The 26,426-nt window shown below is 41.0% G+C and overlaps 1 protein-coding gene across 4 annotated transcripts in view; it reads right to left on the bottom strand.

Moving 5' to 3' along the window:
* Window positions 1-489: 489 nt before the first annotated feature.
* SGK1 (serum/glucocorticoid regulated kinase 1) overlaps window positions 490-26,426 on the bottom strand; it is a 111,812-nt gene continuing 85,875 nt past the window's right edge. The window contains exons 1-12 of one of the 4 annotated variants that reach the window (XM_020908333.2): window positions 8,523-8,696; window positions 5,674-5,749; window positions 5,152-5,227; window positions 4,635-4,739; window positions 4,448-4,531; window positions 4,216-4,347; window positions 3,838-3,950; window positions 3,378-3,501; window positions 2,852-2,947; window positions 2,236-2,391; window positions 2,044-2,133; window positions 490-1,667 (exon numbers count right to left, since the gene is read on the bottom strand). In XM_020908333.2, coding sequence (XP_020763992.1) covers window positions 1,500-1,667; window positions 2,044-2,133; window positions 2,236-2,391; window positions 2,852-2,947; window positions 3,378-3,501; window positions 3,838-3,950; window positions 4,216-4,347; window positions 4,448-4,531; window positions 4,635-4,739; window positions 5,152-5,227; window positions 5,674-5,749; window positions 8,523-8,556 — 1,254 coding nt within the window. In that variant the 5' untranslated portion in view covers window positions 8,557-8,696 and the 3' untranslated portion in view covers window positions 490-1,499. Of the gene's footprint in view, window positions 1,668-2,043; window positions 2,134-2,235; window positions 2,392-2,851; window positions 2,948-3,377; window positions 3,502-3,837; window positions 3,951-4,215; window positions 4,348-4,447; window positions 4,532-4,634; window positions 4,740-5,151; window positions 5,228-5,673; window positions 5,750-5,893; window positions 6,061-6,790; window positions 7,083-8,522; window positions 8,697-26,426 lie in introns of those variants that run through there. The other 3 variants (XM_020908330.2, XM_020908331.2, XM_070461669.1) reach the window with 3 other exon arrangements.

Here is a 26,426-nt window from a genome sequence, read left to right as displayed (position 1 = left end):
GAATTACCTGTTACTTCAGACAAGTCAAAGGTCAGGACAAGCAGCCAACTTCACAGGACAGGCAATAAACATAGGGAACATTACTTCATATGACTGTCCTTGAGGCAGTTAAATGGACAAGAATTTGTTTGGATGGATTTTTGGATAATGACTCACATCATAAAATGTTGGTAAAGCCCCCAGATAGAAATTGGCTTTAGGGAATTCCCTGGTGGTCCAGTGGTTAAGACTCAAGGGCTTCCACTGCCAGGGGCACGGGTTTGATCCCTAGTTGGGGAACTAAGATCCTGCAAACCACACAGTGTGGCCTGAGGAAAAAAAAAAATAAAGACTTTAAGACTGCCCTATTCTCTTCTGAAGTCAGAAGCTGATGCTTCTGGAGGAAGCAAGCCACTGTTGATCACAGCAGCATTTCCCTGGTTTTCGATTTTAAATGGATCTACTATTGTTCCCTTAACTGAAATATACAAAATAACACACATGACACAATTTCTGTAAATATTTTTCAAGGTTTTATTGCAAACCAAAGTTGGTTTATCACACACAAAAAGGTGTGTGGTAGGGAGGGGAGAAAGAATTGTACATATTATAACCATGTTAATTACAGTACATTAAAATGGTGGTTTACATTACAAATAAGCCTGTAAGTTTAAATATACTAGTGTTATAACCCAATGTACAGACTTTCTTTATACAATACATACAATTATCAGGAATGCAAAAAAAAAAAAAACACAACATAAATAATGCCCATTTTATAGGTGACATTTTAAACAATGAAAACACCAGGCTCTGACTGACAACTGGGGCATTGGTCCATAAAAACCCTTTCTAAAAATAGAAATATTTGTAGCAGCAATGCTTTCTTTAAGCATCTGGATACAAGTCATTGCAAGACCATTTTCAATAAATTTTAGTTATTAAGTATATCTTACAAAAAAAAAAACAGTCTACACATAAATTTATCTTCCAAATATGGAAGAAACAAACAATGTCCCACGTTGTCGTGTTCTGCGTCACATTGATGCTTATAACTGAGTCCTTCTGGGAGCAAGCATACCACACTCATACGGCGGATCACACAGGAGTCCACAGGAGAAACGGAACGAAAACACTCGGCAACAGGAAAAGCTTTGGAGCTAACACGATCTCATCAGAAAAGGCACATTTCATAAGATTCGTTATCGTGGCCCCGACAGGCCTCCAGAAGCGCCTTCTCAGAACAGCCAGTGAGACCACTGCCATCTGTCTCGGGCGGCCTTCTACTGCTCATTTCAGAGATAGCACCACATTGGAAGGAAGAATAAAGAGGAGAATCTCACAAGCTCACTGAGGAGGATGTGCTCTTCGAAAAGCTTCCAGCAAACAGTGTGCAATAAGACTGCCAAGATGTGCAAGCTTCCAGGGATGTGCAAATTCTCTTTTAAGATGTCCTGTCAGCTGGCAGCTCTGCCAAAAGGTTAACTAAGAAAATCCTTTGCAACCAACCCTAAGACCGTTTAGAGGAAAGAGTCCATGGGAGGTGCATAGGAAAAGCCCAGAAAGGCTTCAGCCGCTTCCTTGACGCTGGCCGTGAGGAGGAGGCTGTCCGGGGACCGGCCGATGGAGTTGGGGACCGGCTCCTCGGTGAACTCAGGATCAAAGTGCCGCAGGTCGCTGGGTCCGCTCTGTTGCGGAAGAGGAAAACAAAACAAAACAAAACATGCTCCATGTCAAGAATTCACAGTGGAGATGAGGCAGGGAAATTCTCGTGCAAGCTTTAGGCGCTATATAGAGACCATCACAAAACCCACAGGCCATGTAAAGTTTAAACTAGGAAGGTCATGTTTTGTCTTTCGCTACTTTAATTTATAAATGTGCTGAAAAATTATATGAGTTTCATTGAGATAGAAGTTCTACTCTTCTGTAGGGTAAAATAATGGTTGATGAATAAATAGCTGCCAATTTATTCCTTAGGGGGCTCCCCACCCCCACCAATGCCATCAACTCTGACTTAAAAGAAGCCCTTGCTTGGGTTTCCATCCATGCCTGAGAGCTACTCACCACATTTGGGTTAAAAGGGGGAGTAATCTTCTTATTAATGAGATCTTCCCAGTTAATTAGGGAGAAGAAGACATGATTCTTAATCTCCATCTGTTGAGAAGGAAACATGAACTTAGATGCCTGAAATTCAAGAAGGGCAGTGAGGTCTAGTGCTCTCCCAGACAGCCCAGGAGGACAGGAAAAGTGACTCACAAAGTCATCCTTGGCACCCAGCCTCTTTGTCCTGTCCTTCTGCAGGAGCCCTTCCAGGACGTGTCTTGCAGAGTTTGTAATATTTGGCTTCAGCTGGAGGGGCTTGTTCAGAATGTTGTCGTACATCTCAGCTGTGTTCCGGCTATAAAAGGGAGGCTGAAAGAAGGGGCAGGACCACTTACTAGTCAGCCTCAAGTCCTGGAGAGCACTCACTACCAATAAAGACTCAGACTAGAATGCATGAGGCTGGATTTGACAAAGTCTATCACTTGATAGGTTTTCTTTGCCCTGGAGTTTTCAGTGTCTGTATTTTGCCACTCTGATGGGGGGCGGGGTAGATGCTAATAAGCCATGCTTTTCACTCTCAAATATGTGAAGTGTGGGCAAACCTAGTGAAGTGTGAACTTACAAAAGAAAAATCCACTAGGTAAGGGTTTATCCTAAGACACCTATAATTTAGCCAATACGCCCGTCACATCAGCATCTGTTAAGCTTACTGATAAAGGGCAAGACACGATGATCAAGTCTGCAAAAGGGTTTGTGTGCCCAGATGAGTCTGGAGGGAGAAATATATCCACCCAGGGCAATATTCTCTGATTTTCAATGGGCTACTCACCAGGCCATACAGCATCTCATATAAGACGGCCCCCAGGCACCACCAGTCCACCGTTCTATCATAGGGCTGCTTATGAAGCACCTCAGGCGCCAGATACTGAAAGACCAGGAAAAGAGAGCTTAGAGCCCCTGAACCAGGCACTGCCAAGACCAGGGGAGCGCCTTCAAAGACACACTGGGTCTACTTGGAGGATATATTTCTCTAGACTACTTCCTGATAAAATTGATGCCTTTGAGGCTGACTGTCCACTTATGTGTCCGATATTTAGAAAGCTAGTGGGTACCCCTCAGCTATCTTGAGAATTTAGAAACTTTCTATGATCATGGATCTTATCAACAGTTCATTTTAATTAAAGCAACATGAGGCTTTGGAATTTCTCATGCCTCCAAGAGTAAATGCATTTTACTTGCACTGAACTGGACTAGAACACTTCTAAGAATACTCTTTCAATAGTTAAAGGCACTAGTGCAATGATCTCCTCCTGGAGGAGTGGGAAGACCAGGCACCAAATCAAGAGTGTGCCTACCTCGGGCGTGCCGCAGAAGGTGGAAGTCGTGCCATTATGTTCAATGTTCTCCTTGCAGAGTCCAAAGTCAGTAAGGACAATGTGTCCTTGTGAATCTAGCAAAATATTCTCTGGTTTTAAGTCTCTGTTAAAAAAAAAAAAAAGTAGTCACATAAATTAATTTCACTGCATGAGTAAAGATCATTGCTATAAAGATCATTGCTAGGGCTGTTAGGAGCACTTTATATTTACTGTATTTGTGTTAGTAAATCTAAAAGGGAGTCCTTGTTCTGTTAATCTCTTCTGAATTAGGCACAATCCGCATTGGCTAGCTGCCTAGTGGAAGGGAGTCAAGACCAGTCACATGCTGGAGATCTGGTTTTAGGTGAACAAGTTATGCCTAATATTTTAAGGTGCTGTCAAAGCCTGGGCTATGGTCCCCTTTACATGAGAAGGGCACCTTAAGAGCTCTTCAACTCACCTATAAACGATGTTCAGAGAGTGCAGGTAACCCAAGGCACTGGCTATTTCAGCAGCATAGAATCGAGCCCGTGGTTCCAGGAAGCATCGCTCCCTCTGGAGATGGTAGAACAACTGTAGAAGACAGAACGGAGTCAGCCCGGGCTGCCAAGCCAGAGGACAATGCATTGAACCAGGCTTGACATATACATAACTAAAGAGGACAATGGCAGGAAGCAGCCCTAAATAGTCTATTAACTATCTGAATGCCGGGAGGTTAAGGGAAATGCTAATGCTGTTAACTTTTCTCCTAACTATCTTTTACAAACTTTCCTCCCAAATTAAATGAAGCGGGCCACGCACAGACACCCAGCAGTCGGCTCCCACCCCCTCCGCTAACCTCTCCACCGTTGATGTAGTCCAAAACGAAGTACAGTTTGTCGGCCGTCTGGAAGGAGAAGTGAAGGCCCACCAGAAAAGGGTGTTTCACGTTCTTCAGGAGAACATTCCGCTCCGACATAATATGCTTTTCCTAGAAAAAGGACAATGAAGATTCAGTGGCAAATTTCAACTTGGCGCCAAGATTCCAGTGTAATGTTAGTGACCGGCTTCTCTCCCAGCCCAGCTCATACCTCCTTCTTTTTCAGGATTGCCTTCTTTTGTAAAACTTTAACTGCATAGAATACTTCTTCTGCTTTGTGTCTTGCCAGGAGAACCTGAAATTTAAATTAGAAATCATTTTCCTGTTCACATCCAGGGAGAATGTAAAATTAGCGTATGAAAGACTATAAACAACAAGAGCTTCAGATGTGAAATTACCTTTCCAAAACTGCCTTTTCCAATTACTTTCAAGAAGTGAAAGTCAGACGGTTTAGCATGAGGATTGGATGATGGGCCCAGGTTGATTTGCTGAGAGGGACTTGGCTGGAAAATAAGAGATTTTCCTTTAATCTTTTCCTTGCTTCAAAGAAAGATTGTGATAGTAAAGTACAGGCAATGTAAGAGATGGGATATCTGCAAATGACTAGGCAGGTCCCCAGACATCTATAAACACATTTCAAAATACCTTTTGTCCATACATGTGCATATTGCAAAACAGAGTATGGAAATTGTACACAATCATACTGTTCTTAAGCAGATAACACTTTTATGAAATACGCCTTTCAAAATGCTCCACTGATTCATACTTAAGTGCTTATGTCAGTTGTCTGCTATGAGCTAACAAGGCATTCCTGCCTTGATACTAACTAAAATGCTATTTAAATTCATCCACGTAGAGATACTGACTCATTTTTAAGATCCCTCCATTGATGTTTCACGAATAGAGAACACTTACTGGAGGAGAAGGGTTGGCATTCATAAGCTCAGGCTCCTGAGGTGGGGAGATTTTCAAAATGGACTGAACTTCAGGGCTGCAAAGAGGAAAGGAACAATTTAGAACATCCTAACTCGCCACAAGGGGGCAGACAACACCAACAGTGAATTTCTGGCTCTACTCCGGAGGATTCAGTGTTTAAAAACACCCGAATCAATTACTGTTAAAGAAACTAATAGCTAAAATAACAAACCCACTAAAACACAGAAATGGGGGTTGTTCTTCAAGGAGAGAGGAGGTGAATGGGGAAAATATGATAGTTTTATCTTGCATCTCTAGTGCAAGCCAAATCAACAAGTTAATTTTAATGTTTGAAATGTCTTCAATAATTAGAATTTAAAGAGAAAAGGGATCCCCACCCGCGGGAAGTCTTTGGCTCCCTGATCAATATATTAATGGGAAGTGTATCTTTACTGCTGGTAAATGGAAACTTCACTACTTATTTATATTTCCCCCAATTCCCCCCCCCCCCCCGAAACTTACTGTTTGCATGCATAGGAGTTATTGGCAATCTTCTGAATAAAGTCGTTCAGGCCCATCCTTCTCTGTTTCATGAAAGCTGTGAATTAGAGAGGAGAAGCGTTTAGACAAAGGCTTTGTAAATCCAACGCCACACACACTAATCTGATCCTGGGCATTCAAAAACTTCCACTTCGCGTAACCTAGAAATAGCCTAGAAGTTCAGCCGTATCCCTACACTCACCGATGAGAATTGCTACCATGCCTCTCATTCTGGAGTAAGTGAGGGTGTCTCTAGCAGCCTCGGTTTTCACCGTCATCGCCAGAGAGCGCACGGGGAGTCGTTACAAAACGGAGACCGGCTCAGCCAACGTTGCGCTCAGGCCCGGTCTCCAGCCTTATAAGCGTTGTGCCGCCGCGGGGGCGGGACACACGCGACAAAGAGTCCGCGGGGCAGTCCGGCCCCGCCCTCAGCCCCGCCCCCAGATGCTGCGCCGCGCGACTGGCGGCAAAGGGGCAGGCGGCGGGCGGTTCCGCCCCCGAGGAGAGGGCCAGCCGGGAGCAGGGGTTGGGGGGCTCGGGGACCGCCCCGGGAGGGCCCGGCCCGAGACTGTTTTCCGCCTCCCTCTGCTCCCGGGCCGGAGACTGGGAAAACCGCAGGCGGAGGGGGTGGGAGGGAGGGAGCAGCCGGGGTAATTTTCCACTTTTCTCATTTATTCCGCCTTGCGAGGAAATCAGAGTCGCGGCAGATCAGGAAATCAGAGCGGTTTCTGCCCGGTGCGCGGCGATCGGGGTGGCTCTGCGCCCGCTCTGGTTTCTCAAACCCTCAGTTCGGATTCACCCCATGCCCCGGCGCCGACTCTGATCCTCTCCCGTAATTCACACGACAGTCTCCCGAGCCCTCGCCGGGCGTGCAGCGCGCCCTCAATAGTTATCTCGGGCGCAGAACGGCAGCGCCCGGGGAGGGCGGCCCCGCACGGTCTTATCTTCGGGGTCAGCGTGGTCCCCTGGCTCCCGCCGCCCTCCTTCCCCGGTCCCATCCTCAGTGCAGCCCCAGATACCCAGCCCCTCTTTCCCGATCCGAGCAACTAGTGGAGGAGTGCGCAAGGCAAGTCCCCCGCGTGGCGGCAGCCGCGCTTACCCAGTCCGGTCAGCAGGAAGGACTCGCTCCTTTTCTGCGCCTCGGCCCTCTTTTTGTGGCGGGGCCGGAGCAGGGACTCGAGCCGGGCCCTGGTCAGCGCGCCCTGCATCTCCCCCATGGGCAGCGGCGGCCGGGCGCGCAGCGGGCTGGGGCGACAGCAGAACACTGACGTTTCCTTGAAGGAGCCGCCGTGACTCAGGCCGGGCAAGATTTCCTGCCCCGCGTCCCAAAACAAACAAATGGCCCTTGTGCACCGCCGAGCCGCTTCCGAAAACGCCTTTTTTGTGCTTTTGGCCCAAGCCAAGCAAGGCTGAAAAATCCCAGAACTTGGAAGAGGAGGAAGGAAGGAAAGAAAGAGGGAAGGGGGAGGGAGAGAGGTCAGGAATGTGGGGGGAGGGGGCGGAAATAAAATTCGTCTCTGCACTAAGGGGGAAAAAAAAATCTGCATTTCACTTTTTTTTTTCTCCTAATGTAATCTTTGGGAACATTCTGTCCTTTCCGCATGTAATTTTCCCCCTTGCATTTTTAATCCCCGCCATGGCAAGAACACGTGAGGAGGTGGCAATTTAGGGGACCACCTGCCGTGACCCCGGATTGGTGCGGAGCCGGCACCGCGGGGTTCTCCCGCTCCCCGAACTCCGCTAGGTCGCACCCCATGGTCTTAGGTTGTACGCGTCTTCCCTAGCCCTCCTCCGGTTTAATTCAAGGCAGACCCTGGAGTTTTACCACCTTGCTCTTTCTCTCGAGCCCCTGGTAACTGTAACTCTGGAAAGATTAGCCGGGCGCCTCCTCCGCTCCAGAAAGCAACGGAGGGAGGGGAGCGCTGCAGAACGGCCGTGCGGTGCCTTCCAGTAACCCCGCCGCTCCGACAGGCCTGGGAGCTGCAGCTGGACCGCCGGTGCGAGGACTCGCGCCAGCGCCGGCAGGAAAGCCAGGAACAAGGCGGCTGGGCCAGGAGCGGGAGAAGGCTGCAAGCGACTAAGTTCGCAGGGTCGGGCGCCTGTCTGCGGCGGCTGCCCTGCCATGACCCCTTACTTGCCAACGGCCTTGCCATTTTGAAGTTGCCTACTGGATCTGACACACTCCGAAAATACCAGCTGTCACACCAAGAATAGCCTGTGAAGGGGTGTTTCTTTAGTCTTGGGCAGGAATTTGTTTTGCAGGCACAACCACCTCGTTTGCCCGAATGTGATCTGTAGCCTCAACTGCTTCTTGGTTTATTCAGTTACAACAGCCCCAAACTGGCAGAAAACAACACATCCTGGAAACTGGCCGGGAGATTTTGCTCAGCACCCACTCTTTATTTTTTTAAGCACCCACTCTTTAATAAGCACTTACCTACTGCCTGAAAGGGACACTTCCAACCCTAAGCAAGGTTTTTTAGAAAACTCCAAATCACAGAAACTGGCCCATTTCTGCTTCCTCTTCCATGGATTCATCATATAACATGACTCTATGATTGCCCATGCCCCCATATCCCATGCTCCACCTCAACAAGTCTAGCCTGGGGCCTGCTCCCACGAGGTTCCTTCCCCTTTTGAGAAAGTCAAAATTTTGAAGAATGCCCAGAAACACCAAACTGCACCAGTTTCTGCCAGTTTGTTTTTTAAACATTAAGAAACCTCCAGAGACTCACTTCCTGTGCCCACCCCATGCCAAGTAACCCCAAATCCTCCGCAACATCTTTATTCCACCCATTCCATCCAAATGATAGTAATAAAAGCAGACAAACCTTTCAAAGGGGATTTTATAGCTTCCTCTTTCATTCCTCAGGTTGCCTAGGATATAAAGTTTGGGGATTCCTTTCTGGAGGCTGGAGGTAGAGCTTAGTTATGGCTAGAGTAGCCTCCCTGCTATGTGCCTGATAAGACTGGAAGCTGGGATGACAAGGGAGCATGACTCGGAGGCGACTGTCCCAGCTTCGCTATGAACCCACTTTATATAAAGGCAATTTCCATACAGGAAGGGAACAAGCTGCAAAGTTCACCACTGGGCCACTTTATTCCCTTCATTGCAACATCACCCAGAAAATTATAGTCATCAGTGTCCTGGGTTTATTACACCCCCAGCAAGACACACAAGAAATGTAACCTGACTGATTATCATCACAAATCAGTGCAGAAAAAATTCAAAACACATGCACAGGGTTCATTTTCTCTCAAAGACGCTCTTTCCCGCATTCCAGGAGGAACGAGGAATTTAAGTCAGAGGGCTCTAAGTGGAATAAAGAGGCACAACCATATGATTTGTGGTTGGAACCGAAAGGCATCCTCTGATGTGCTCACCCCTCCCCCTCCCCTAATGTACAGCCTTTGGAGACAGACGGTCTGCTAAACTTATCATTTAACGGGGAGAATCAAGTTGTTGAGACTGGCTTTTCGTCCAACCGGATACCTGATGGGTGGAGCAGGCGCCCCCTGTTCTGTCCCAGCAACCTAGTAAGACTTCCGAACAGGAAAGTGACACACGGCGGCGGGTGGATGGGGGTAGGGGGGAGGTAGGCGGGGAAACTGTGTGACGCGCGCCTAACTCTGCACAAGCTTTAGGTTGTCCTGTGGCCACTGTTCCGACGCTTCATCTCTTCTTCCTTCCCGTCGCCAGCCTCCTTCTTTGGTTCAGACAGTGCTCCCACCGGGAGGAATCCGGCCCCTTGCCTCCCACTCCGTGGAGGTGCAGTGGCCGGAGTTGCGTCACCAGAATCTGTCCGTAAATACAGTCTAGAGGGCGCTCGCGTTCTCCCGGAGAAGAACTCCCGAAGGCGCGTTTCCCCCGCTTCTCTCCTGGGGCTTAATCAGTTCCAGGTAATTCCTCTACAACACCTCACGCAAAGAAAAATATATAGACCGCTTGATATGAGATACGCTAATCACCTCCCCACTCCCCCAAGCCAATCGTCTCCTTTATTCCTCATACTGGGGAAACTGCAATCAAAACTCCCTAACGGGAATTATTCACTGAAACAAAACATTTCCCAATGTATGTGTATCTTAATACGAAAATTATTTTAGCTTTTCTTCTTAGTGATTAAGTAAAATTTTTCCTGATTGATGAACTACGAATACTGCGGCCTGAGAGTTTACTGAGATATGATTCTTTCCGTTTAATTTAAAGGCCCAGAAAACAAATTCTTGGTATTTCTCAACATATTAGAGAAAGTATTTTGAAACATAAAAAGACTTATTTTTTTAACTGTTAAAGTGTTTTAATGTCAATATAAAATAAAATCAGGGTTTCATTAGCAAATTTCAGAACATGGACATTGATTTCTAAAATTATTTATCTTCTTTTCAGAAGTCTAAATATGAAAACATATAAATCTTAGGGGTTTAAAAAGATATGGTATTTTTCCCCATTTTAATACAATTGCAATTTACAAACATGCAAAATAATTAAGCTCCCCTCTTGAGTTACTTCTTTAATAATGTGTGTGTTAGTCTTCAATCCTTCATTCCTAGATACAATATCTTCCATTGATAATACAGCAATATAATTATTTCATATTCTCAAAGTGTCATAAATTCTAGAACAATCCTGCGCACAGTTTAGGTTCCCATATTTATTGGTTTATTGGTTAATGCATAGAAAATCTTTTCCTTGGAACATCACCAAAGAAAGGACATCCAGAAAACATAATTATTACTCCAGAGAGCGACAAAACAGATTAGTTTTTGTTGAAGGTTGTCACCCAGTGCATGTCTTTTTTACCGTATTCATCAATTAGAAAATGATGATGACAAATGAGCCCATTCAAGATAGCTATTACTAGCAATAATAGTAATAGTAATAATGGTTGGATGGCATCACTGACTCAATGGACATGGGTTTGGGTGGACTCCAGCACTTGGACTCCAGCATGGGAGCCTGGCGTGCTGCAGTTCATGGGGTCGCAAAGAGTTGGACACGACTGACCGACTGAACTGAACTGAATTACTAGCAATGGTGGTTAAATCAATGTCTATGTATAGAACACAGGTTCTATAGTGATTATTACCTCCCCTATTCGTAATCACCAAAATTGACATGCATAAAGGAGTTAGGAATGTGATACAGCAGATAACTAAGAGAACACATTATCTAGAATAGTAGTGTTGAGTTATTAAAACCCACAAAACTACAGGCTTTATTTATGCAGGGCTTATTTTTCCCCTTCGACAGTGGTTTTGAATAAGCAAGACTGTACACTGTAAGATCCTCAGAATAGAGTTCTGTTAAATAATGGACATGTAGCTGTCTAGTCTGCAGACCTTCCTTTGTTTCCTCTAAGAGCATTTGTTCGTTATTAAGGATTAAGCAAGTTCTTTTACTTCTGAGTTGCACAGATGAGAGGCAGAATTGTGAAGTAACAATGCTTGCTTTGAAGACCAGATTTATCTCCTTGCAGCAGCCTTACTTTGTCACTGAAGTAGACTCCTATGCCTCTCCCACCTCCTACCCATGGCAGCGGCACACTCTGTGGTCCCCCAAACTCTGAAATATTGCCTCCTAGCTCCTTCCTGTCAATGCCAACTGCTGCAAAGCCCTGCTCTCAGCTAATCATCACAGGAGATGTTGAACTGATCCATCCTTCATCTCTTCCTTCCTTTCTTCCTCCCCCACTGCCTCCTTCCTTTCCATTTATTCATTCCTGCAAGCATTTAGCAAGCATGTATCAAGTAAGTAAAAATACTGGGTTTGGCCAAAAAGTTCCTTCAGGTTTTTTTCCTTACCATCTTACAGAAAAATCCAAACGAACTTTTGGCCAACCCAATATTAAGATCAAGGAACATAAATTTGAGTAATATGGTTATCTAACTTCTAAGCACTCATTCTAAGTGGGGAGACACACACATAAATTATGATATGACATGATGACTGTTAAGAGTCTGAGAAATCTGCCATAGAACAAAGAGGAATTTTCTACTGGGGAGGGCAGTGGACTCAAAATTGTTGAGGAAGGTCTCCACAAAGAAGTGATATTTGGGTTGATACTGGAAAGACCAAGTAGGTACAAAAGAGAGACACCAAACTAGGCAGGGGAATTAGTGAGCACCACACTTTAAGGTGCTGGGTAGCATCTCTGAATAATTTGGAAATATGGTCCTTAGTCAAACCTCACACACAAGCAAATGAATATGTCGCTTTTGCTGCTACTGCTGAAGTGGGAAAACAGCACTTACAAGTGAAATAAAAAAGTATCTTAGCTGCCTCTCCCCTCTTCCTCTCACTGCACCTCCCCCTCTCTGATAACATGGAATTAATAATGTCTTAGAAAACATACTCATTTGAAGGCGTGCTGATTATTAGCCTGAAGAGGCACTTCTCTATCTGATACAGCTCTAGGCATGGTGGAACTCATTTGATTCATTCATCCACAGATTCTTCTAGAACTATGCATCAGACATTGTGCTAGATGCAGGAGATACAGTACTACACATGATCTCACCTGGTAGGGGCCAGGTGCAGAATTACCTACAAAGGTAGATTGAGCCCTATTGTGAATAGATCTGAAAGTCACTGAGGAAAATCCCTTTTAAGTAGCAAAACATTACAAAGTGTTTTGGAAAGTTAATTCAAACCAAAATGAGACTGGTCACTCAACTATCACTCACTCCTTAAAAGGATATTTGCTTTTTTTTCTACCCCATCTCATTGAAACTGAACAAATTTGCATACACAAGCATATATAAAGAAGTGTTGGAAGTTGGAGTGGAGAAATTTATGTAGTTGGAAGATGGATGAGTGAAAGTTTAGACAAGCATAGTTATAATCTAGCAGGCGTGTCTGCATGCTAAGTCACTTTGTGACCCTATGGACAGTAGCCTGCCAGGCTCTTCTGTACATAAGATTCTCCAGGAAAGAATACCAGAGTGGGTTGCCATGCCCTTCTCCAGGGCATCTTCCCAACTCAGGGATGTAACCTGAGTCTCTTATGTCTCCCGCATTGGCAGGCTCTTTACCACTAGCATCACCTGGTATGGGCCACTTAATCTGCTGGGTCAAGGTCAGAGCAGTTGGATGGGAATTCCTTCAAAGGCTTGAAAAGGTTATCCTCTTTGTTTTTCAAAGTCCTTCGTCCTCCCTTGGTCTCCATGCATACAGTGTTCCAGAGTAGGCAATAAAAAAACTAAATGCCATGATAACAGAATAAATTCTTACTACCAAGTGTTTGAAATAAAAGCTAAATTTTAAGATGGAAAAAGCAGAGAGCTAAACCAAGCTAAAAAGCTAAACCAAGGGAGTTTTTGCTTGCTCAAGGTGGATGGGAGATAACAGAATGTAAATACAGGTCCATTGAGAGGGGAGGATCAATGAAAGCAGATCAGAGAAGACAAGCAGCACAAAAGATACATCTTCTAGTTGTTTAGCTCATATCTTTCAGTTACAGAGAGAGGTACAAACTCCAACCGATGGTGGCCTGTTCTTTAATCCTTCAGGCCTCCATGGAGCACCTCTTTTGTGCCAGGCACTGTGCTAAAACCAGGATCTAATAAAAATGCCCAAGATGAGCAGTGTTGCTATACTCAGGGAGGGGAAAGTCTGTATTTAAAATGTTAAATTGAGCAGCACTTTCCCAAAAGCACAAGTATGCTTACATATATATTCTCCTTTTCCTAAGGCCCTGCTATGCCTTAATGCCATTACAATACAAGCTTGGGCATGTTGAATCCTTTCAATTATCTACTTTCCCAAGTGAATGTGCAGGAAGTTTTCTTGCAATTCTCATAGTGTACAATTCTGTGATATCCAGGAAAAGATAAATCGAAAAAGGCGCTTCTGAAGGCCCATGTCATGTGACTTATTTTAATAATGCTCCATACTCAGCTAGTCCTTTGCATGCCTCTCCCCTCCCTCCATTGTCAAGGATTTTGTGCTGTTAGTCATTTAAATCTCCAGGGTCTTATTTAGCTCTCAGGTGTCTCTCTGGGCTTTGAGTTCCTTGAAGACCAGACAACACAAACAATTCATGTTGCTCCTATGCCTAGCTATCACTGATTAGATCCTTCTTTCTCCTTTCCCTTCCCCTTCCAGATTTTGCCATCTAGGCTAGCTGTTCTTCTTGCAGACCAAGCTTGTATCTGGCTCAGAGAACCTTCTGCTGTGTCCTTCACCTGGAATGCTTCCCTCCCTGGGTGCTCACATGACTGGGTCCTACTTGACATTTGTCTCTCAGAGTCAACACCACTTACACGGTGTCACTCATGCTGTTTCAGTGATCTGCATATTAGTTTTATTAGCTGACTTTCTGAGCATTTGTTATATATCTCCCCCAACTAAAAATAGTCTCTGTGAGCCACAGATAGTACCTACCTCTTCTGCAGAGTAGCACTGATTTAAATGTTAATCTCACACAAGAAATACTCTCATAGAAACATCTAGAAGTGTTTGACCACATACCTGGAAACTACGGCCCAGTGAAATTGATACATAAAATTAACTACCAACAACCCAGCCCTTGTCAACTTGGACCCATATTCATCTCCTTAAATCTTACTTAATCTCTATAAAAGGACAGTGACAAGGTCATGTTTCTACCTGACATGATGCAACTATCCTGCATACAACCCAAATCCTACTAATTCTTGAGTAGAGGATGCAAAGGCCTTGCAGGTTGTTGACTGTTCTTCTTGATCACGGGTTGGTCTTATAATCCCATGTCTCCTTCCAAGCAAAATGAGGAGCCAGGTGCACTGCTGTTAAATTCTGCACACGGAGAGCATTCTCCTTCACTACTGGCCCCTAGCTATGTCCCAGAAAGGGGCTGTCATATTGGAGCTATCCAGTTTTGTGATCAAAGCTGAGGACGTGCTGATTCTGCCAGTAACTCTGTGGTGTCTTCCATCACATGAGGGTAGGACACAACTTCATCTCACATCGTGATATGAAAATGCAAGAACCCACAGACTTGATACTAAGCACCTGGATTTTTATTTCCTGAGGTTTCTACATCTCCATTTGCTTTTTCTTAGTGCCTGGTAGATTTGGGTACATTTCATTTTTAAAACATTCCTGCTGACTTTACTATTTGGGTTCTGTTGTTTTGTAGTCCTCCCACTCTCTTTTTTAGCTAATAATTTACAATATTCTTTGTAACTTTATGAAAATTGGGCACTGCAACGGTTCATCGAGCAAAAATTCCAAGAAAGATCACTGTGATGCACTAATTATACTATCTGACATCTACTTAATATAATTTGAAAATATTGAGTAAATGTATGGAAGGCATTGTCGTGACACTACACAGTTTTTGTGGGACATTCAGAAGGTCACCTAAAGCACATAGTATATTTTACTCAATGACACCACAACTTGATAATGAGAAGTAGGCAAATACCCCAGATGTCAGGGTATGACATCTTTAGACCTTCTGATGTCTAAAAAGCCCCAACTTCTTGATCTGCTACTTTGGGAGGTGCCCATTATATCTCTATAATTGGCTGTTCTGAGAATTGCAGAAGTTATGGTAGGAACCCCATTTCCCCACAGCTTTTCTTTAAGTTTTAAAGCTCATCCCCATCTGTGAAGACTACCAATAATCTCATTGGTCTTGTCACCACTAGCAATGGCTCCCTCAGCTGAGCAGGAATTTTAGGAATTCGTGCACATGTTTATATTTTTCTAGTAACTTGAGACGTTGAAGAGCGGAATTATTTTGTGTAACTGTCTTTTGTTCCTTCCTAACATATGCCTTGCCTGTAATCAGTGTTCAGTAACTATTGGGTATATTTGATGGATAAATCTCTTTGTTGAACCCAACATAATTTCTCCTACTTATCTTTATTTCTCAGATTAAAACCCTAAAATGGACATTTAAAGATTCAGTTCTTTGTTATATTATACATTTCAATGAGAAATGTTTATTCTAGATTTGTTAATAGGAGTAAGTTTATTTTAATTTTCATTATTATTTCCTTGACAAGAACTTCCAAGATTAAGTACAAATGTTAGCTGCTCAGTTGTGTCCAACTCTTTGCCGCCTCATGGACTGTAACCTGCCAGGCTCCTCTGTCCATGGGGATTCTCCAGGCAAAAATACTGGAGTGGGTTGCCATGCCCTTCTCCTGGTAACCACTGGAGCCTAATTCTCTAAGGGCATATGGTCATCCCATCAGATGATTTTGATAGCACTCATTTGTTTTGGAGTTGAAATTATTGAGTGTTTTTAAGAGGATTAGTTATTTTTCTGTCTCTGTCTCCCTTTCTCTCACACACACGCACACATAACAGACGTAAAACTGTTTGGGACTTCCCTCCTGGTCCAGCGGTTGTAAGTCTGCCTTGTAGCATGGGCATGTTTGACTCCTTTTCGGGGGACTAAGATCCCACGTGCCGCAGAGCAACTAAACCCCTAAGCAGCATCGCTGAGCGACCACGGCAAGGGAAGATCCCACATATGCCAACAAAGACCCGCAACCAAATAAATAAATATTTTTTTTTAAAAAAGGAAGCTGATGGTTTGGCCAGATGTTTCAAGTATATTAGCTACTTCTGTTATTTACTTTTCCGTGTTGTTTCATAGTCACCACTTCAAGAAAGGTATAAATGACATCTAAAGGAATAAAAATAAGCTTTCTTTTAAGATCACAAGAAAATTACAGAGAAGAAATTAAACAGATGTGAGCAAAAGACAGGAATCATGAATAATACTTCCCTTTCTACACTAAATAAATATGGTCACTGAAGAAGTTCCTATGGTATTATTTGTTTATAAAATTTTATGCTTAAAATTGCCTAATATTCTATCCTCATTTATAGAAGATTTAAAAGAAATCAGACTGTTACTATCATTAATATCTACAATGATTCTATTCCACAATTCATAAACTATTCCTTAAAAATCTAAAACCTTAGAACACAAACATAGATCATCATGAGAAACCTATTTGAAATTCATTCTTCAAATCATATTGTTTTTATGTACCAACTTAAATCCAGTTTGGCAAGTTCTGTTTAACAAGTCTTTGAATTTACCTTTTAAAAGCAAAAGCATTTTTCTTTTTTCTCTTTACCTCCTTGTAAATACTGTGCTTTTATATCCACAGCTGCTCTTGTAAGCAACACTGATGGCCCACGGCCTTCTGACTTTTCCCTTTTAATTATAACAAATAACCAAAGAACAGAAAGGAGCCCAAGGTACATAATTTCTGTCTAAGCCCCACTTACCACTCTTTTCTACCTCCTTTCTATCTCTTTCCACTTTCCATATTCTTTTCTTACAACTTTCATTATTTAAGATCATCAGTTTTTATGAGGTTAACAGGAACCTTATAAGATACTCCAAGATGACTATTCTTTTTCCATCTCTTTTCTTAAAACAATTATAGATTATTATGTACATGTATATATATATTATATGTAATATATAGTATATGCCAACATTAATATTATTTAAATGCTAAAATTTTAGGATTTAAAAAATACTAGAAAGTACATTTCCAGAAAGAGGTCAAAAAGGAACAAATATATCAGATATAGGTAGACTACTTCCAGGAATAATAGTAAAAGTTTCTAACACAGGTAGTCTTGTTAGAACATGGTCTAACATATTGCCTTCCCCAGATAAGCCGATTGTTTTTCTTCACAGAGCAATTTTTTCTTATTCACAGTCTGCTTTCTGATCGTTTATCTCACAAAGAGATTGGGTGACGGCATGTGCCTGGACCATTATAGACCCATTGCCATTTCCAAAAGTAACCCCACCACTACTCACCATAGATCTACTGTATTCATAGGCATGTGTACGAAGGATAGAGTTCATAGTCAGCACATTAAATGCTCCTTTCCTCTTTGTTTTAAAGTTTGAAACCGTTGTATGTATATGTGGAAGTTGGAGCTTTTATCTGAATAGCACCTCCAGCCTCATTTCATGCTATGCATAGACTTGTGAACGGATTCTGTTGGCATTAAAAGGATCCTAAGAACTCTGAGCCTATGATATTCCTGACAACCATTTGTTCAGTTTTCTCTTTTTCACTAGACTTACCTCTACTTCCAAGGCTATCTCCACCATTGCATCAGTTGGTAGTGTTTTTTTCTTAGACTATGTTCAAATATCCTTATGAAATTATTTTAAGGAATAGCTCTCCTGCATGTTCTAAAGCCAGGCACTTAGCCAGATGATGCTAACATGCTAATAAGCAGAAATGAACATGTTCCTCCCTGTAACTTCCACAGTTTAGGGCATTTATTATAGTAGCCAACATTGAAGGATTATACTAAGTGGCAGATATTATGCTTTAGTGCTTTTTATACAATTTCTCATTTAATCCTCATAATGACCTTATGAAAAACTGTTATAAACCCCTTATTCATTCTTAAGATCTGAGGCTTAAAGAGATAAACAACAGTAGCTAGTATTAGCAAAACCAGAATGCACAAGGACCTACTCTATAATACAAGGAACTATACTTAATATTATATAATAACCTATAAATGAATAAAATCTGAAAAAGAATATATATATACACATATATATGTATAAATGAATCATTGTGTTGTATACCTGAAACTTACATGATATTATGAATCAGCCGTAGTTGAATAAAAAAATTTTAAAAAAACAACAAAACAAAACAACCAGGGGACTTGCCTGGTGGTTCAGTGGTTAAGAATCTGCCTGCCAATACAGGGACATATATTTGACCCCTGGTCGGGGAAGATCCTACATGCCCAAGCACCACAACTCTAAGCCCACACACCTAGACTAGAGCCTGTGCTCCGGCCACCAAGAGGAGCCACCGCAGGGAGAAGCTGGACCATAGGAATAAAGAGAAAGCCCACGCACAGCTTTGAAAACCCAGCACAGCCAAAAATAAATTAAAAAAAACACCAGAATGTAAGTGTAGGTTCTGATACCAAAAGCTCTACTTTTAACCAGTAAAACAATCTGCCTCTCTGTTTTAAAAACCAATCCCAAAAGCTCTACTTTTAACCAGTAAAACAATCTGCCTCTCTGTTTTAAAAACCAGTCCATCATCTGCAGGCAACTATCCTGATTTTAACTTGTATTTACACTATTTTATTCACAGCCTACCAGTGACTGTCTAATTCGTCTACCTAAGCTTTCAAGGCAGAAAACTGTGCTTCCTTGTCCATAAAGTGCCAGGCACTCTTCCTCCTCCTAGCAGAGTGCCAGGCAGAAAGGGATACAGTATATCTAATTTCTGTAAAACAAACCCCCTCTTTGCCTTAATTTTCTCCTTTTCGCAAGTGCCCCACCCAATGGCAAACTCACAGGTCAGTTAGAATCTTCTCCTTGACTGCTGTTTCCTCAAACACTTGTGTTCAATTCAAACTCCTTTCATTACAAAGCTCCCCACTTACCTTTCTGAAGCAGTAGAAAGAGAATTGGAGGAGTTTCCAGGAGATCTGAGTTTCCAGCTGGGTGTTTTAGAATGCCTGACTTAGTATTTAGCTTTGGGCAGAGCACTTAACTTCTTTTAACTGTCCTCAGGGTTAACACCCATTTATTATAGCTAATCCCTCAGGGCGATTGGAAAGATAAGATTAGGTCTGGGAGAACAATTTGATAACTCAAGTATGTTGTGTAATTTAATGCCTGTAAGAACAGTGTAGCTGAACTGTTAATATAAAATTTTCTTCTAAGAGCCAAAATTTTAATAAAGAACTGATTGCCATATGTTTCTGAGGAGAAAGGGTCAGAGTTCTCAGTGCTACATTCATTGAAGTCTATTCCAAAGGCCCCAGCCCTCTCTAAACCATTTTTTCCCCTAAATCCTTTTGCATTTTCTTTTTATTTTCAAATTTACACCTTCATAGAATACAGGAACTTCAAAGTAAGAAAGAATCTTAGAAGGGATTTACTTCAATAAATTCTCATTTTACAAATGAGTTTGCTTGGGTCTCCCTGCCCTAAATTTTAATTCTGTTTTCATCTCTGAGTATCCCGATTTACGCAAACTTCCCTCTCCCTAGTTACAACGGATCCATCCTACCCGTTCCTTCCGTACCCTCACTCCTTAATCCTGCACCCACCCCTCTCTGGGCTGTTTCTTCCCAGCGGAAACCCATTTTCATTATTGTCATTGGCCTATTCTTCTTCCTACGTACAATTTTAAAGTTGTAAAATCATTTTTCTTCAAATTTTGTAAGCTATGTTTATATTTGATGGGGCTAAAATATTTCTGTTATGATAAAACAGTCCAAAACCCTTTATTCAAATGATACAGATGAACTTATAGAAGTAGACTCAAAGACACAGAAGACAAACTTAAGTTACTAAAGGGGAGTGTGGAGAGAGGGGTAAATTAAGAGTTTGAGATTAACATACACAGCAGTAAGACAGAAATGTATGACCAACAAAGGCTTACTGTATAGCACAGGTAACTACACTCAGTATTTTGTAATAACTTATAAGGGCAAAGAATCTGGAAAAGAATACATATGTATATATCTGAATCATACTGTTGTACACATGAAATTAACACAAAATAGTAAATCAATTATACTTCAATAATAAAATTTTTAAAATCTTTTTTTTTTCATTTATTTTTCCTATGATATACGTATTACCTCCTGGATTGTCTTAGGTCTATGCATCATGTATTGTAGGACACTTTCTTGGGCAAAAAGAAAGCTGTCAAAAGCTGAATATTTCAGCATGTTTAAAATAATAAAATGCATGAGGGCATTTTAACATTAGCTGTAACTAAAATCCACTAGATTTTTAAAAATCTATCACATTAGTCTGGTGTAAACTTATAAAATGAGAAAAGATTTATTAAAATATGAGAAAAATAACTTAGCTAAAATTATTAAGTTGAGTTTAATCTATTTTCCTTATTTATTTTAAGTGAGGGAATTTCCTGGTACCATTTCACCTGTTGACCACAATATAATGTCCTTTAATACTATGGAAATCAAAGATCTTAGACATGAAAAGAATGGTTTGGATAAAATGGGCACAAGGAAATACTATGATGTGGAAATATTTTAAAAGAATGTTAGGGAATCAGAAAAATCAGCCATTGTGAAAAAGTTGCTAGTGTAGCCTGGAGTTTCCCACATGGCACAGTGGTAAAGAACCCACCTCCCAAAGCAAAGACAGGAGATTCAGGGTAGATCTCTGAGTTGGAAAGATCCCCTGGAGTAGGAAATGGCAATCCACTCCAGTATTCTTGCCTGGAAAATTCCATGGACAGAGGAGTCTGGCAGACTACAGTCCAAAGGACTGTAAAGACTCGGACATGATGGAGCTGAGCAGGCACAGCCTTGAGTCAAACAGCAGAAATAACAAGTATAATAATTTTGGCCATAATCAAGAGGAAGAGAAAATCATGAGTTTAACAAGGAGAGAAACAGACTTTTTTCTAACTGTAAAGCTTAATTAACACAATTCAAGGGAGAGAGGGGGTGCTTCTCTGGACTGAACTGGCTGAGTCTATAGCTCTACCTTTGTTCATTCATACACCAGGGAGCAGGACTGTCATGAGAACAGATTTGATAACATTTTGCTGTCAGACTTAAATGCTAGATGCCCATGACTCTAAGTATCCTTAAACAGAAAACTTTGGAAATGACATTTTGTTACTCACTTACTTAAAGAAATAAACAACCTGTCCTTGAACTTGGAACCCTCTAAATCAATTTGAACCTTCTAAATCAGTGTAAATGGTTAAAGTCATGCAAAGCTAAGCATTTTTGTTTTTTTGCTATATACGGATCCTTGCTGACAAAGTGTGGTATTTTATCTAAATGACAAGGCAATGTCTAAGGTTCTTTCCAGTTTGAGGGTTCGTTCCAGTTCAACCATATGTTTATTTTCAGAAAGCTTATCAGTGCTGTGTGTGGGGACCCAGAAAACATGGATGATGAGCTTAGTTTAGGGAGAAGAAAATAAAATAATTAACAAGCAATGGGTTGAGAACAGTAGGAAATACTGAGTAATGACAAAATAAAATGTACTCTTCTTCCAACCCATAGTTTGCAGACCTTATATACAGCAGGAGGATGGGTGCTCAGGTTTGTAGAAATGACATAATTCTTTCTCCAAATAAGAAGAGTCATCATAAATTGACCACTAACCATATGCTTGACAGAGCTCTAAATTATTAATACCTTTACCTGAATTATCTCCTTTCTCCTTCACAAAAACTATGATCTATTATAATATTCTATTTTTGCACGTGAATTCATTTGTGCAAAGTCACACAGGTAATAAGCATTGAACCTAGTGGCAAACTCAGGCGGCCTTCCTCAAGAGCTCACAACACTAACCACAGCAGAAGGTCAAGTGTTGAGTAGTTTTCTGCTGACCCATGCATGGCTCACTGGGAGGCATGACCAGATGGTTTGCCGGCCAGCTCTGATGTGAGTCCAATTGACGGAAAGAGATGTAGTTCAGGAAACTGAGGATGATTGTGGCTTCCTGATCAAAGATGGGGGGAATAAATTACCAAGTGTGATTTTGAAAAGTTTGAGTTGCAGAGATACGGGAAGTCAAAAGCATCCAGGAATGCAGAGTTCGTATGATTATGCCCCTGTCCTTCCCAAAGCCTAGCACCATCTTGCTCCCACCAGTGAACACGCACATGGCTACTCAGTTGTGTCGGATTTTTTAAGGCTCCATGGACTGTAGCCCACCCGTCTCCTTTGTCCATGGGATTTTTCAGTCAGGAATACTGCAGTGGGTTGCCATTTACTCCTCCAGGGGATTTTCCAGGAATCAAACCTGCGTCTCCCGTGTCTCCTGCATTCCAGGCAGATTCTTTACCCACTGAGCCATCAGGAAAGCCCTTCCCATCCATGACATTATGTGTTATTTGGAATTTCTTGCTGTGGGTAAGATAACTTTCATTACTGAGATAGCTACTTTTTTTTAGTTAGGAACTGAGTAAATGAGGTCAGTCTACCTGAGATCTTCATGTATCCACAGATTTTTATTAAATGGTTTATCTCTAATAGCAAGAGGCAAAGTCTATACTGGCCAACAAGTATCAGATAGAAGGTTTCCATTGTAGCAGAGTGTGTTTAAGTTTTCTCATATTTGAGAATGTATTTAACATTCTCATAAGATAATGCCATATTTGAGGGATGAAGCAACTGTTTCCTATATATTAAGTATGAGAGTGTTATGCTTTTTAAGAAAAAAAATCTAGAAATTATGTTTTCTTCATTTTAAAAGATCTGTGGAATGAAGTTTTCCCTCTCCTTATATTAATTCAATGATCTAATTTTATGTATTCTCTGAAACACTGAAATATTTCTGTAGTCCATATGTTTCTAAACTATGAATCATTTCATTTCTACATTTGGTGCAGAAAATATTACTGCTCCCAAATAAATATGAATAATCCTCTTTATATTGATTTCTACATCCCCCCAAATTTGCGCTTAATTTTAAAATGTGATGAATCATTATAAAATAGAAAGAAATAATGATAATCCTGAAAATAAAAGGGAAAATCTAATTTTCCCTCTGGGAAAAATTTAAACAATAATGAAACTTGCTCCTTAACTTTTGCTTGAATGAAATCTAGACATTTTGAACATCCCAAAGGTAGAATTGCATTTTGTTAAAAGGTGACTTCAAGGAAGAACCAGGGAGAACATGAAGAAGCTACATTTTCTTACCTGGCAAAACAGGTGCCCATTAAAATCATGGCCCTTGCAAAAGAAACTTTATTGTTTAACCACTTCATTATCTGACTTCCTCTAAATAAAGACCATTATCTGTGTTGCTAATAATAATACCTGGAAAAAAACACATTCCAAAAGTGTCGGGAAACTCATCCTACTTTGAAATTCTCGTTTAAGAGGATGTTACAGGATACTGCAGGACCAGAGATGGAAAAACAAAGGTGTGCAAAAACAAACAAATCAGGTTTCAAAGCCTAAAAACAAAGATAATAGGAAAGAGCCTAAACCTGTGCAGCCTGTTTGATTTTTGTCAGAACAAATCTGGGAATGAACGAGAGAGAGAATGAAAGAAGTGTGGTGGGAAGATTATGGGTGGTTAATTTTCCATTTCTTTCCTGTAATGAACATATGCTACTACTTTTATATGATGTATTTTTTTTAAAAAAGCTTTTAAAAAATTACTTTTGTTTCTCCCATCACCATATATATATATATATGGCAACTGAGCACACCTGCCCCATCCTCTGGCAATCATGCAAAAAGATATTGAGTATGAAAATTCAGGCCATTTCACCAGATTTCAAGGCAAGCTAACCCTCACTAATTCCCTACTTCAAAACAAAAGATTTTTAAATTTAACTTCCATTTCTATCAAACCATCTTGACTAGTTATCTTCAACACTGAACTCTACTTAAAGCAGTACATCAAGAGACTGTACATTAGATTAAATGAAAATAAAATACTCTGATTATGGCTTTGAATGGAAATATTCCAGTCACTGAAATATATTTTCTGGAGGAAATGATGGAATCATTTCATCACCATTGTTTTAGGAAGTGGTAAAAATTTACTCTAATAAAGGGCTTCCCTGGTGGCTCAGATGGTAAAAAATCTGCCTGCAATGAGGGAGCTCTGGGTTTGATCTGTGGGTTGGGATGATCGCTGGAAAAGGGAGTGGTAACCCACTCCAGTATTCTTGCCTGGAGAATTCCATGGACAGAGGAGCCTGGCGGGCTACAGTCCATGGGGTTGCAAAGAGTTGGACACAACTGATCAACTAACACACACATACACCCTAATAAAATTCACACTGGAACTACAGTGTTGTCTTTGTAAAGAATCCATTTGCAGGCTCATAAATTTGCATGTTTCAGAAGGACAGCCAGAGTTGCTCTGGCTTGTGCTCCCACTTCACGGAACTGAAAGCATCGAGGAGAAGTTTCAGTTGGGGTGCTGATGTCCTCATAAAGAAAGGGCACGCTACGGTGTAGAAACTACAACTGAAACAATTGCATCCCTCAGATTCAAATTCTAACAAAACTACTCATAGACTAGAAGAGTGTTTAACTTTCTAAAGCTCAGAGATCAACATCTTAAAGAACACTGATTCTAGTCTAGATGCATCATAGACGAACTGATAAAAAAAAAACAAAGATTAAAAACAGATTAAAGCAGCCTGTAAAAGACAGTATACTATAATCAGGATAGCAATAATTTAAATCATCACTGACTTCTCATTAGAAACTATAGAGACCAGAAGGCCATGGCCCAAATCTTCAAAATAATAGAAGAAAAAAAAAGTCATCTACTCAAAATTTTATACCTAGAAAAAAAATCCTTTAAGAATCAGCAGATGAATGGATAAGGAAGCTATAGTACATATACACAATGGAATATTACTCAACCACTAAAAAGAATTCATTTGAATCAGTTCTAATGAGATGGATGAAACTGGAGCCCATTATACAGAGTGAAGTAAGCCAGAAAGAGAAAGATCAATACAGTATACTAATGCATATATATGGAATTTAAAAAGATGGTAATGATAACCCTATATGCAAAACAGAAAAAGAGACACAAATGTACAGAACAGACTTTTAGACTCTGTGGGAGAAGGCGAGGGTGGGATGTTCTGAGAGAACAGCATCGAAACAAGTATACTATCAAGGGTGAAACAGATCACAGCCCAGGTTGGATGCATGAGACAAGTGCTCAGGGCTGGTGAACTGGGAAGACCCAGAGGGATGGGATGGAGGGAGGCGGGAGGGGGGATCGGGATGGGGAACACATGTAAATCCATGGCTGATTCATGTCAATGTATGGCAAAAACCACTACAATATTGTAAAGTAATTAGCCTCCAACTAATAAAAATAAATGAAAAAAAAAAGAACAATAAGAAGAGCCTTTATAAAATAAAAAGAGTTCCCATCATTAAATATTGAAAATAAGGATTAAAAAAAAAGAATTAAAAATATTTTCATTTATAAAAGCATATCATAAAGATAAAAGCAAACTGAGAGATATCATTGCTAGAGAATCACTGCATCATAAGAAATGTTAAAAGAAGTTTTTCCAGGCTAAAAAGAAATGATTTCCAAGGAAAACTGGATCTTCAAGAAGAAATAAAGAACATCAGAAATAGTAAACATCTTGGAAAATACAAAAGATAGTTTTCCTCTTGTTTTCCTTTAAATCTATTATACTGTAGATTTAATTTCATATGTAGAAGTAATATACATGTGAACCATAATGTAAAGGATGGGAGGATGAGTGGCACAGCAAGTTTTCTATAACGGTTTTGAAAACTTAGTTATTAATTAATCCTCAGAGCCATCACTAAGTCAGTAGATGCATTAATATTGAATTCTAAAAACAATCAAATGATTTTAGAGAAGTCATAAAATGAAGAACAGCAAATGAAGAAAAGAAGGAACATGAGGAAACCAAGATGGTATAGTTACATCTAACAATTTCACTAAATTTAAGTGGTCCAGACTTTCCAAGTAAAAAGAAGAGATTGTCAGATAACCTTTAAAAGAAAAACCTAACTATATGAGGTCTGTAAGAGAAGAACTTTATAAGACACAGATAGGTTGAAAGTAAATGGATAGAAAAGATATATACCATGTGAAAAGTAGGCATCAGAAAGCTGACTTGGTTAGATTAATATCAGAAAAAAAAAAAACGGAACTTCAAATGAAGATTTACCAGAGGTAAAGAGGAATACAATTCATCAGGAAATTATAACAATTATAAAAGTGTATGTGCTTAATATTAGC

Source organism: Odocoileus virginianus, chromosome 34 (genome assembly GCF_023699985.2).
Source record: "Odocoileus virginianus isolate 20LAN1187 ecotype Illinois chromosome 34, Ovbor_1.2, whole genome shotgun sequence".
Taxonomy (NCBI): domain Eukaryota; kingdom Metazoa; phylum Chordata; class Mammalia; order Artiodactyla; family Cervidae; genus Odocoileus; species Odocoileus virginianus.
The sequence above is the reverse complement of the archived record's forward strand: the minus strand, read 5'-3'. Positions and strand labels throughout refer to the sequence as shown.